At 37.1% G+C, this 11,734-nt stretch overlaps 1 protein-coding gene across 1 annotated transcript; it reads right to left on the reverse strand.

Annotated features, from left to right (window-relative positions):
* Positions 1–119: 119 nt before the first annotated feature.
* Positions 120–10,609, reverse strand: abcg2d (ATP-binding cassette, sub-family G (WHITE), member 2d). Its single transcript, XM_058640493.1, has 15 exons — positions 10,332–10,609; positions 9,196–9,255; positions 8,990–9,104; positions 8,652–8,804; positions 8,399–8,556; positions 7,923–8,074; positions 7,405–7,506; positions 6,992–7,242; positions 4,755–4,837; positions 3,324–3,413; positions 2,807–2,928; positions 2,473–2,627; positions 2,151–2,240; positions 888–1,000; positions 120–799 (listed from the first exon to the last, which is right to left on the reverse strand). The coding sequence occupies exons 1-15, from the start codon at positions 10,544–10,546 to the stop codon at positions 652–654; spliced, it is 2,007 nt and encodes a 668-aa protein (XP_058496476.1). The 5' UTR covers positions 10,547–10,609; the 3' UTR covers positions 120–651.
* Between the last annotated feature and the right edge of the window lie 1,125 nt (positions 10,610–11,734).

Genomic DNA, 11,734 nt, shown 5'->3' on the forward strand with positions numbered 1-11,734 from the left:
AAAAAGATAAAGACAAATTTTCTACAAATGCAAACAGACCCTGAGCAACTAATACCAGTTACCTACCTTTATTTTAAACTTTTATATTTGATGTTTGCAGATAAAGCGGTTTTAGGGGATTTCAGATATATATATTTTCTGAATAAAAACCATTGTTTTAAATATGAATATATTCATCCCTTGACAGTTCCAGAATCACTGCAGGTCAACACCGTCATGTTTTACAACCGTTAAAACAAGATTACAGGAAAAGTTTATGTACTTGTGTCAGAATATTCAAATAAAATTTATAGACATTTACTTTGGAACAATAAAAAAAAAGTTCTACCTGATGTAATTCTACAGTAAATTATTAATAGTAAAAAAAGTTAACTTTAGTGTAACTGGGTTATCCAGGAAGAGTAAATCAACACCACTAGTTAAAAAAAAAGGCATAGTCAGATTAAAAGAAATAATACAACAAATGTAAACATTGAAATATTAGAAATCTGTGCCCATATGAAGTATTTGTATGTCTACATTTGACAAAATCCTCTTGTGGGCTCAAATAAATGAAAAATAACGTGCATTTACGTAACTCACGTCATCACAACAACGCAACTGTTTGTTCTGAAATGCTTTGATTATCCATTCAAGTCAAAATCAAACGTTTTAAGTGAATTTCTTGATGTAGCGGAGTTTCAGATAGGCGATGATGAGGAATATAACGGACATGACCGTCAGGGCCACGTGGTTCTCCCACAGTCCCCAGGGGGTGTACTCGATTCCCAGGTAATCCAGATACTGCTCTCCTGTACATCTGGAAGACAGCGGGTTAAAAAAGTTCAGAAAGTCTCTTCAAATCATGACTTTGTCTGTAAAAAGTGTGAAAAGACGTCTTTACTCACGTGAGTACAGCTGTGCTCACACTGCAGTTGGACATTTCAGTCGCTGTGCTGGTGTTTCGGATCATGAGCTCCTCACAGAACTTCAAACCCACAAACTCATTGATCTCCAACGCCTGGACACGGAAACACACACGGTGAATACACACACAGTGAATACACACACATGTACGTAAATAATGATTTATTTACTGGGACTCTTGAGCAGAGCAGTCTGTGTTCATTAAAATTCCTACTATGACAAGTCAAAGCTGAAGGTGTTCAGAGTTTTCTAAGATCAAACATCAACAACTGTGAAAGAAACATTTCAACCAAACAACCACTGCACAAAGAATAATCATAATAATAATAATAATAACAATAACAATAACAATAACAATAGTAATAAGAATGATGATAATAATAATAACAATAACAATAGTAATAAGAATGATGATAACAATAACAATAACAATAACAATAACAATAACAACAACAATAATAAAATAATACTAATAATACTAATAATACTAATAATAATGATGATGATAATGATGATGATGAAGTGACCAGAAGGTCGACACAAATGCACACAAAGCAAAAAAGAAGAAAATCAAAAAGACAATGAAGACACAGAGGGACAGAAAAGAGACACAATAGTACAAAAATACACAAATCTAAGAGAACAAAAGTGATCATTAACATTATAAATCTAAACCGTATTAATCCCCTTAGGGAAATTATTTCTCTGCATTTGACCCATCCTAGAATTAGTAGCAGTGGGCTGCCACACTGAGTAGCACTTGAACCAGCGACACTCCAGTTACAAGCCAAGTTCCCTTTCCACTTGGCCACGGGCTGCCCATACCAGAAATCTGTGTATGTCTTTAGTCCAAATGCTCAGACAACACAGGCTACAGTGTTACTGGTTTCCACATGTGGAAACATTATGGTGTGATTTCTATGTAGCGTGTGAACATCCCAACTTTTTATTTTTACTTTTAATTATTTATTACTATTATTTAACCTTTATTTAACTCTGTTTAAATTCTGTGGAACTCAATTTTGGCTCTAATTTGGGCATTTTCACCAGACCTGACCTGACAGAGTTTCAAGAGTTCATGTTTCTCCAGTTCAGTCCGAACTCTGGGAACAATCATGTGATAATTAACCGGCTGAAATGATGATTTACTGCAGATGTTCAATGTGAAAACATACATTTTTGACGTGTACATGATTAGAAACAGTGATCTACTATGTGGTACAGTATGTATGCACACGACTTACTGCAAGGCCATAGCGAGGAATGCTGAAGTACTTCAGCCAAGCCAACCAATCCATGACAGTGGGTAAGTTCACCAGGAGACCTGAGAAAATCTGCACACACAACACGACATTCAAAATCCATCCATTATCTAGAACAAATATACATAAAACTGCCCGAGTGCTTGATGTTCAAGCACATTCAGCAGCTGTTTCCATCCTTCCATCCACAATAGAATAATAAGGCATTCATTCAAGGAGAAGAATCGCTAGTTCCTCAGCCTAAAGACACAGGAGGTAAAAAGCAGACGTGAAGAGATGTTTGTGTACGTGTGGCGTCTCTCACCATCATGAAGACAAAGGTGATGGTCATGAAGATGTTGGCAAGAGCCACGACGCTCTGGTCAGCAGAGATGGCCATGGTCATGGCTGTGGCTGTGTAGGCCACCAGGGTCACCGTCAGCGTGAACACGGCAAAGGCTGCCACTGTGGATTTCAGCCCTGACACACACACACACACACACACACACACACACACACACACACACACACACACACACGACTCAGTTAAAAGCTATGAGTTCTGTTTTGACTCTCGGGGCTGATATCTTCAGGGCATCATGTGATGATGTTGGTTTCTACACATGTACAGTATGTTCACACACACACACAAACATTACCGATCATGAAGTAAACGATACAGCTGAAGATCAGAGAGGTGACGGTGCGCAGAGTGATGTCAGACAGGATCTTAGAGAGGAAGTAGACGGACACTCTGTAGTAGCCACTGATGTACTCGTGTCTGCCAGTGGAGACATATGAAGACAAATCAAATACTCACTGTGAATTAACACACACACAGACATGGGTAGGTCAAGTTCTCAATTTGTTCTCAGCCAAGAACATATATACTATATATATATATATATATATACATATATATATATATATATATATACATATATATATATATATATACAGTATATATATACAGTATATACACATATGTATATATATACATATATATATAATCTTGTTTTAATCATGAAAAAAGCTTCAAACCAATTAATCAATTATCAAAATAGCCGTTGATTAATTTAGTAATTGATATATAATCAATTAATTGTTTCAGCTCTATTTAAGAGCCATTAAGGTGACCCTCACAGATGTTTTGTACACACTGAGCAGATTACGTACACAAAGAGTTTCCTCTCAGTGATGAAGAGTTCGGCTGAAGACACCGTGCTGAAACACTGATTGGTGGTGATGAAGAAGAGCGCTCCCATCCTGTAGGAAAACAGTACAACAAAGTCTGGTCATTACTGCTCTCTGGGGAAATGCTAACTTTATATTATTATTATTATTATTATTATTATTATTATTGATGATTATTATTATGCCTTTTCATAACACACAATCAGAGTGTGTCTGTTCAAATACTGATTCTAGGTGTCCAGTGACAACACTGAAGGATGACCCTGGTTTGAGATTAGGGTTTATGGACAGAGTGTGTGTGGAGATAAAAATGTAATATTATACAAATAAATATTAGATAGATAGATTGAAACCTCTCAGACAGATTGAAAGACATACACTTTTTACAGTATACAGTATATGTAAATTTAGTTTCCATTAGGGGACAGTGTTGTAAAAAGTGAGAAATAAAGAGGAAAAACACTTTATTATTCATTCTTATTGCTTATTGCTTATTCTTATTGGTTTTGCCTTTGTTCTAAATTAAACTGTAAGTTATTAAATTTCCTTATGTTTAAGGATTAGTAACTCTGTGTGTGTTTCTTGCACTTACACAGTTTTAAATAAAGAACACACATTTAGCACGTTGTTTGGACACTGACTCACGTATGACTGCACGTACAGAGCAGAAAAACATGTTGCCTGACATCCAAATCACCTTAATCTGATAGTCTGATAAAGCCTGGATTGCACTGTACAGATTACATGTGGTCCCTGTAAAACTACAAAGACATAAGAGTTGACAGACTCCTCCGCTGTGGCCCGGATATCTGACCCTGCACCCACTAAAAAGGAGGGAAGGGGTCAATAGCGTTTAAGCCATTTAAGCCGCGTAGACTGGTGTCTGCCATACTGCCTATGCACTGACCATGAATTTAATGGCATTAGGTCTTTTTATACCACTGAACTTTGCAAAGAGAGACAGAATCCACTGAGATTGAGATTTGTGATGTCCTTCACGGAGCTTGTGAGTACCATGTTGTGCCAATAAAACGTGGTAAGAGGATTAGCTGTGCAGGCGCTGCTCTACTTTTCACACTTCCAACAGCAACCAGTGACTTAAACATGTGGAACATGTGGAACAATCCTACACAGCCACATACAAATAAATGAGAATATACAAAAAACACATCAGTTTCCCCAAAATTGGCACAACATGTTAAACCTCAGTTACTTTACTCATCTACTTTTTATGAATTAAAATAAGCAGTTATAATTTATTTCTACATTTTCCTGATGCTTGTGTCATAAACTCAGTATCACTGATAGAGCTTTTTTAGTCAAGTATTAATATAATATGTATTCTGTATAAAATGTAAAGGCGTGTCCACCTCATCTCGGACCCTTTAAGAGATTTGTTCTTTGTTCACTCACCTGTTCTGGATCCCACTCTGATCGTCTTTGATTCTGAAGAAAATGGCTCCGACAATAAGAGCGAGGAAAACGTTGACTCCCACCTGCAAACACGTAAAAACACGATGATAGTCAATGAACCTGCACACAAACGGCAGCAGTGACATATTGTTGTTTGATACAGATGTGAATGAATATGAATACTAACCCTTACAACATACACAAGTACTGCACAAACCAAATGTTACCAAATGCATAGCAGACAGCACGCTCTCCTTTTCTCTCTGTCTGAATTCATCAAAAGTCTACAGGGGGCAATAGAAGTTCCACAATGGATCTTTAATCCTCATCTCATTTTTATAGAGAGCCAAACTTGGAATAAACTTGGAATAAGTATAATGTGTGCACAAAATACTAATTAATAATATTAATATCATTCCCATGAATTATCTTGAGAGCTACGTCAGCAAAAATGGGCCTTTTTAACATTTAATGGAGTTTGAAAATGACCATTACAGATATATGTGACGTCATTTTGACGAGTAGAAACTGAATTGCGGATATTTGTCACTGTGGTTTTGACGAGTAAGAATGACGTCGCAGATGTCGGTAGGGAATATCCTGTCTACAGATTAAATGTTAAGTTTTATTTTAGGTTGGGAATGAGTTACAAAGGTATTCTCAGAAGCCTGGCATTGCAAGGAATCATTATTCCCATTGAATATTTTGTGCGCACGTTATATCTATTTTGTGGCCACAAATTAGAGATTTTTTCCCTCATGTACATTTTCAGTGTTCTCTGTAAAGCTCTGCGTGTTGACCTTTACGAAGGCGACTTCTCCAAAAAAAAAATACTGTTTAAAAGTGTTTTTGAAAAGTAAGAATAAAACTTCCCATTGGCCTAATAGCTTATTAATTGTTTGGGATCAAGAGTCAAGTTGAGCTCCTGCTCCAACCTGGAGTCTCCAAGACAACAGGCGAGTGAGAAAAGTGAACACAACACAAGTTTTAATCCTAACATTTTACAGATTACGACAGGACTAAGCGGTTCCCAGGGTCAGGGGATAAGCTAATAAGGTTGAGCCTTTTGCACCTCATTTCCCTCAGCCCCTCATGTGAAAGTGGGACAGGTCATGATGGCATCATGTGATGAGTACCAGAGCAGGGCCACAGGGCTTTTGGCCAGATATGATATCAGTTTAGACCCTGACCCAAAGAGGCAAGAGTGGCGTCACAACAGTCACCAAAGCTGATTATGGTGCCGACACCACACAGAGCCCCTCTTGTAGATTATTGTGACTTATTTAGTGCCAATTAGCTGTTAATAACCCTTAAAGTGATGAGATTTCTGATCTCAACACATTGCTGTCTCTGGGTTCCTTTAATATTCTGACAAATTTGTTCCTAGATGCAGAAAATGTCACCTTCACAAAAACTGCTGTAGAAATATTATATAGAATTTTGTTTCCACTTTGAATGAATCTACTACTTCTACTTCACTACTTCAGCCTGAAATATACAAATCAAATATTAATTATATTTTTGAGATTGACAGTATGTTTACACAACTCCACCCCCCAAAAATTGCAATCAGGAGAATTTGATTGTATTTATTATTAGGTCCTGATTCAGGTCAGTGATTGGCAGATTTATTTTGATGTATGGTTTTTGTTCTAAAAATTACTGACTAATTTGTTCCTAGCGGCAGAAAATGTCACCTTCCCAAAAACGGCTGTAAAAGTATCAAATATCAGTTCTAAATGTTTCCAAAAATAAATATCCTCTGGCAAATTTGAGTTATATTCATTCAACACAGACAAAATGACTTGACAATAATAAAAAAAAAAAACGGAATGGCACAAAATGTCCCTTGGAACTGTAAAGGGTTAAGGATAATAAATGTACTCTGATAATAAATTATTATTTTCTGCTCTCTTCAGCAGTAAGGTAGACGTGATGGTTTAATTTAAATATAGATTTCAGTGTCACAACAGTTCTGAAAGTTAACATGTGGGATTAACTGAAAAAAATATACTGTAGTGTTAGTAGTTTTTGAATGAATAATAATAACTCTTTTTTTTTAATAATAAAAAACCTCTGCTTCACTTAAATATGATATAAAATGACAGTGGCTTTAACTATGCCTTTGTCAGACTTGACTTTACCCAGAATACATAAAATGAGCTCTGTCCTAACTCTTATTTTGTGTTGTTGGAGCACGTAAGTTGCTGAGTACTTGAGTCTTGTAAAGTGTTTACCTGTGCGACAGATGTCTGGGGGTTCAACATGAGGTTCTGGAAGGTCCTTCTGAGAACCCAGTGCAGCTGGTGGAAGAAGGAGCTGTTGTAGGTGATGGTGCGGGACTTTGGACGCGAGACACACTCTTTATCGTGGACGATGCGCTCCAGCTCTGCCCTTGTGTCACTGGAGTAGCTGCAGTTTTTAAACTCCCCGATGAGACGCTCCTCGATACTCTGCCTGTATTTGCTGAGCTCCTCAAAGTCCAAATCTGGCCACGCACACAGGACATTTTGTAATTAAATCTTTCCACACACTACCACACACAGACCTTTACATTAAATTACCCTTAAGTTTATTTCTTAACTTGAAATCAGAAGACACTGTTACACCTCCATCATAGATGTGATGGTATTACGTATTATGGCTTTACCTTCAGAACCATGCACTGTGGTCATAGCTGTACCGGTGAAGTGTCCGTTAATAACGTCCAGAAAAAAGTCAGCTGGATTGTTGTGGGGCTCACAGGGATATCCTGACAGACACACACACACACATCCATGTATTTAATCTCTCATATAAACACAGGTGCTGCATAATCATATATATATATAATCTTATAATCAGAATTATTATTAATTTCTTCATTTTTTATTTTTATTATTATTATTATTATTATTATTATTATTAATAATAATAGTAATAATAATAATAACAATAATAAGAATAAGAATAGAATAAGAATAATAACAAAACAATAATAATAATATAATAGTAATAATAATAATGATAATGATAATGATAATGATAATGATAATGATAATGATAATAATAATAATAATAATAACAATAACAATAAAAATAATAATAATAACGATAATAATAATAATAATAATAATAATAATAATAATAATCATAATAATAAAAATAATTATAAAAAAACTGTGTCACCGATGTTGGCGAAGTAGTCCAAAGCATTCAGGGCTGGGCCGTGATAAACCATTCTGCCACTGACCAGCAAGGTCAGAGTGTCAAACAGTCTGTAGATGGAGTAGCGAGGCTGGTGGATGGACATGATTATGGTTCTTCCATGACTGGCCATTCTGAAAACAGAATTTAAAAAATAAATAGATGTAGTAACAGGAAAGTTTGTCTGGTCCAAACTGAGCAAAAACAAATGAGGTCAAACTGTTGATTTTTATCGTTTCAGAGAGAAACAAATGACAGGAAGTTAATAAATGTTTGTGTAGAAAAGCATCTTAACCCCTACTTTATGTTTAAATATAAGTGAGTGGGACAGAAAACATGTTGACAGTGTTATTTATTACCAATGTACGTATTTCATGTCGTTAAGTCAAAATACTGCGATCTGTGTTCACTGAAACCACAAAGAATGGACAGACTTTCTAATGAGTTCCATGCTTTACCTTTTCAGCAGCAGCAGCACAGAATTGGCCGTGCTGGCGTCCAGTCCTGTGGTTGGTTCATCCAGGAAGAGAACTGATGGATCAATGATGAGCTCCATACCGATGTTGGTCCTCTTCCTCTCTCCTCCTGAGATTCCCCTGCTCATCTGTGTGCCCACCTGGACAAAACAACAACGACAGGGATCAGTCACTCGGTGTATGAGGTTTGGATGTATAACTGTGTGTGTGTGTGTGTGTGTGTGTGTGTGTAAACCTTGGAGTCAGCCACTTTGGTGAGAGCCAGTTCTTTGATGAGGTGATTGACTCGAGCCTCCTTCTCACTCTGAGGCACAGAGCTGTGCAGACGCAGAGCTGCTGAAAAACGCAGGTTCTCCCTCACAGTCAGAGTTCCCATGAGCACATCGTCCTAAGAGAGAGATGAGATTCATATTGTCCTGCACTGCTGTCTTTTTCATTATCTAATGCCCTATCCTCCACTGGAGGAACAAGGGCTTTTCTGCACCCCCCAGACCCTCATGTGGAGGATAAAGTGCTGGAAGATGGATGGATGAAGATGGAAAAAGTGTCATCATCATTAAACTTGAACTGCACCTGAACAACATATCCAGAGAGGCACTTAAAGTCTGGAGGCTGTGGAGCTCCGTCAATGAGGACTTCTCCTGAGAGACCTGCAGGATCCTTCCTCGCCGCCAGAATATCCAAAAACCTTTGCAACACAAACTGAACATTAGATAACCCTTCTACAAGAAACACTGCATTGAATTTTGTTGTTGTAGGAAGTCGTTGGAAGTACTCACGAGGATTTCCCACTTCCTGTGGGTCCAAGAATGGCATTGAGTCCAGGTCTCATAATCCCACTGCAGCACAACATTCAAATGTATATAAGATCGTTGTCACATATTTAAATCTGTCTCCATTCATTTCATCTATAATCTTGGATTTTCACTGTTTAAATGTTATTCTACAAATATGAAGTGTGTGAAACGAAACAAACAGGATGAAATCAGAGGCAATTAAATTACAGACATTCTTTTGACTTCAATTTTCTCTTAAACTTTGCACTTTGTAGCAAAAAAACGAAATTGTATATTGGATCAATTTCTCAGGGATAAAAGAATTTAAAGGCAAACATTGAAACACATTTAAATGTGTCCCCATTCATTTATAGATTGTAAAATCTCAGATTATATCTCAGATCAGTTATTTGCTACTATTACTCCTGTGAAACAAACTTTTTTGCTTTTTCTGAATTAGCTTCCTGCTTTTATCCCAAATAACCTGTCCATTAAAGGAATTTCACACTAGTTACAGGCACGCAGAACAAAAACATGCTATACCACGTGAAACTATGTAGGGAAAATAATTCAAAAGCAAATTGTTGTCGCCCAGAAGCACGAGAGAACATAAGAATCTGTGATATGAAATGGAATTAAAAGAGTGAATAAAAGCCTGGAAGTGGATCACTCAACAGTTCCCCTGGCAGACTGTAGTCAGATTACATGCAATAAACCATGCTTAATATCATATAATTAACACTGAGGCAGGAAAAAAAAAAGCTTGTGTGAAAAGATTCATTCTTCCCTGGGAAACGTCAGCGTGACTTAAGACCAACACACAGAAACCAGTGTGCGAGGACCAAGTTACACTGGGTCAACGTGAACATCGGGGCTTTTTGTGTTGAATAATCAACAACATAAAATGTTTTGAGAGTTATCGTTGAGTTAAGTGTGTGCAGCCTGTCAGAATTGATTTTTATGAGAAAAGGTTTCATTATCCTCAACATCAAGCTTAATATTAGACTAAATGAGCAGAGGGAACAGAAAGTGGCCAACGTGTCACAGTTCACAGTTCAAATACCACACGTCTGTCTAAATCTGTGTCAAGAAGAGTCACTATGAGCAGCGCCGTGTGACAAGAGAACAGAGGAACTGACTTGAGATCCAGCAGAATTTCCCTGGTGCTGCTTTTCCTCCGACAGACGCCGCTCTTCAGCTGGACTTTGTAGTGGATGTTGTGGAAGCTCACACTGGACCCACGCGGCTGCTGGTCCTGGTTTGAGGATCTGACTTCCTTTGAGGTGGACGTCCCGTTGGTGCCAATATCCTCCATCATCACAACGCTGATGTGGTTCCGTCTCTGCATTGTCATCTAGAGCAGGGGTCTCAACTCAAATGACCTGGGGGCCACTGAGTGTCTAGTTTGGTCAGTAGGGGCCGGTCACGTGGAAAAAAGTCCAACCTTTTGTGAAAAATATTCATATTTATGTTGATATTTCACATTATTTCAAAATAAAAGTGTTTGTTTGTATATGGAACAAAAAAAATAGTTCACAATAAAAACATATTTATTTACAAATTGAAACTATTAGTAAAAAACATACAGAAATAACAAGAAATTGAAAGTGGGGCCGCAACTTTGAGATCTCTGATCTAGAGCAAACGTGATCTGATGAAAACCTGTCTTTATCCAGGTTTGTCACAGAAGAACTCAAAGTAAAGACATTAACCACAAAAACTCAATAATAACTGTATATACTTTTTTTTTTTTTTTTTAACACACTCTCAGTTGTTCTAAAATATGTTACACTCATTTTATTACTCATTATATTGTATTCATAATAATATTGTAGTATAAAACTGTAAAAAAAATACCATAATACATTTTTATTAAAAATGATAGTAATTTTTAATAAAAAAGTGTTTAATCACATGGTTCTCTTAAAGTGCTATGTGCTGGTTTGAACTTTTACAACAACACAATTTCAATATGTTGTGCAGGAGAGAAAAATGTCTACATTTGTATACAGTACAACCTTTTATAGGTTACATGGGTGATGAAAAAAACAAGCATTTTCTAAACAAACAAACAAAAAAGTGTTATTAATTATTATTATTCAGTCCTTTTTTCCTGGCTAAATGACTCCATTCATATTTAGGCTGTGGTGGATTGTAAAATCAAATAATCTGGGTACTTCAGTAATTCAGTTAGTGACAGCGCTACACGACCTCGTCCTATAAAGAAAGACAAACAGTGACTTACCGAGAGAGCAGTGAGAGAATCCTGATGCTGCTGCTGCTGCTGCTGCTGCTGCTGCTGCTGCTGATGCTGCTGCAGACTGATGGAGCAGAGAGAGACTGAGCAGGCGGACTAACATCAGCTCATGACAGCGGGGACAGGTGCCTCACAGTCAGTCAGGATCCCAAACCCCACTTTGAGTTAACCCTTACCACTACAACACACACACACACACGCACACAGTGAGGTCAGTGGAGGTCAAATGTTCTGTTTCTAGGAATATTAGTTTTGTATTATATTTATTATGGTAAATTATCTCTA

Source organism: Solea solea, chromosome 10 (genome assembly GCF_958295425.1).
Source record: "Solea solea chromosome 10, fSolSol10.1, whole genome shotgun sequence".
Classification (NCBI taxonomy): domain Eukaryota; kingdom Metazoa; phylum Chordata; class Actinopteri; order Pleuronectiformes; family Soleidae; genus Solea; species Solea solea.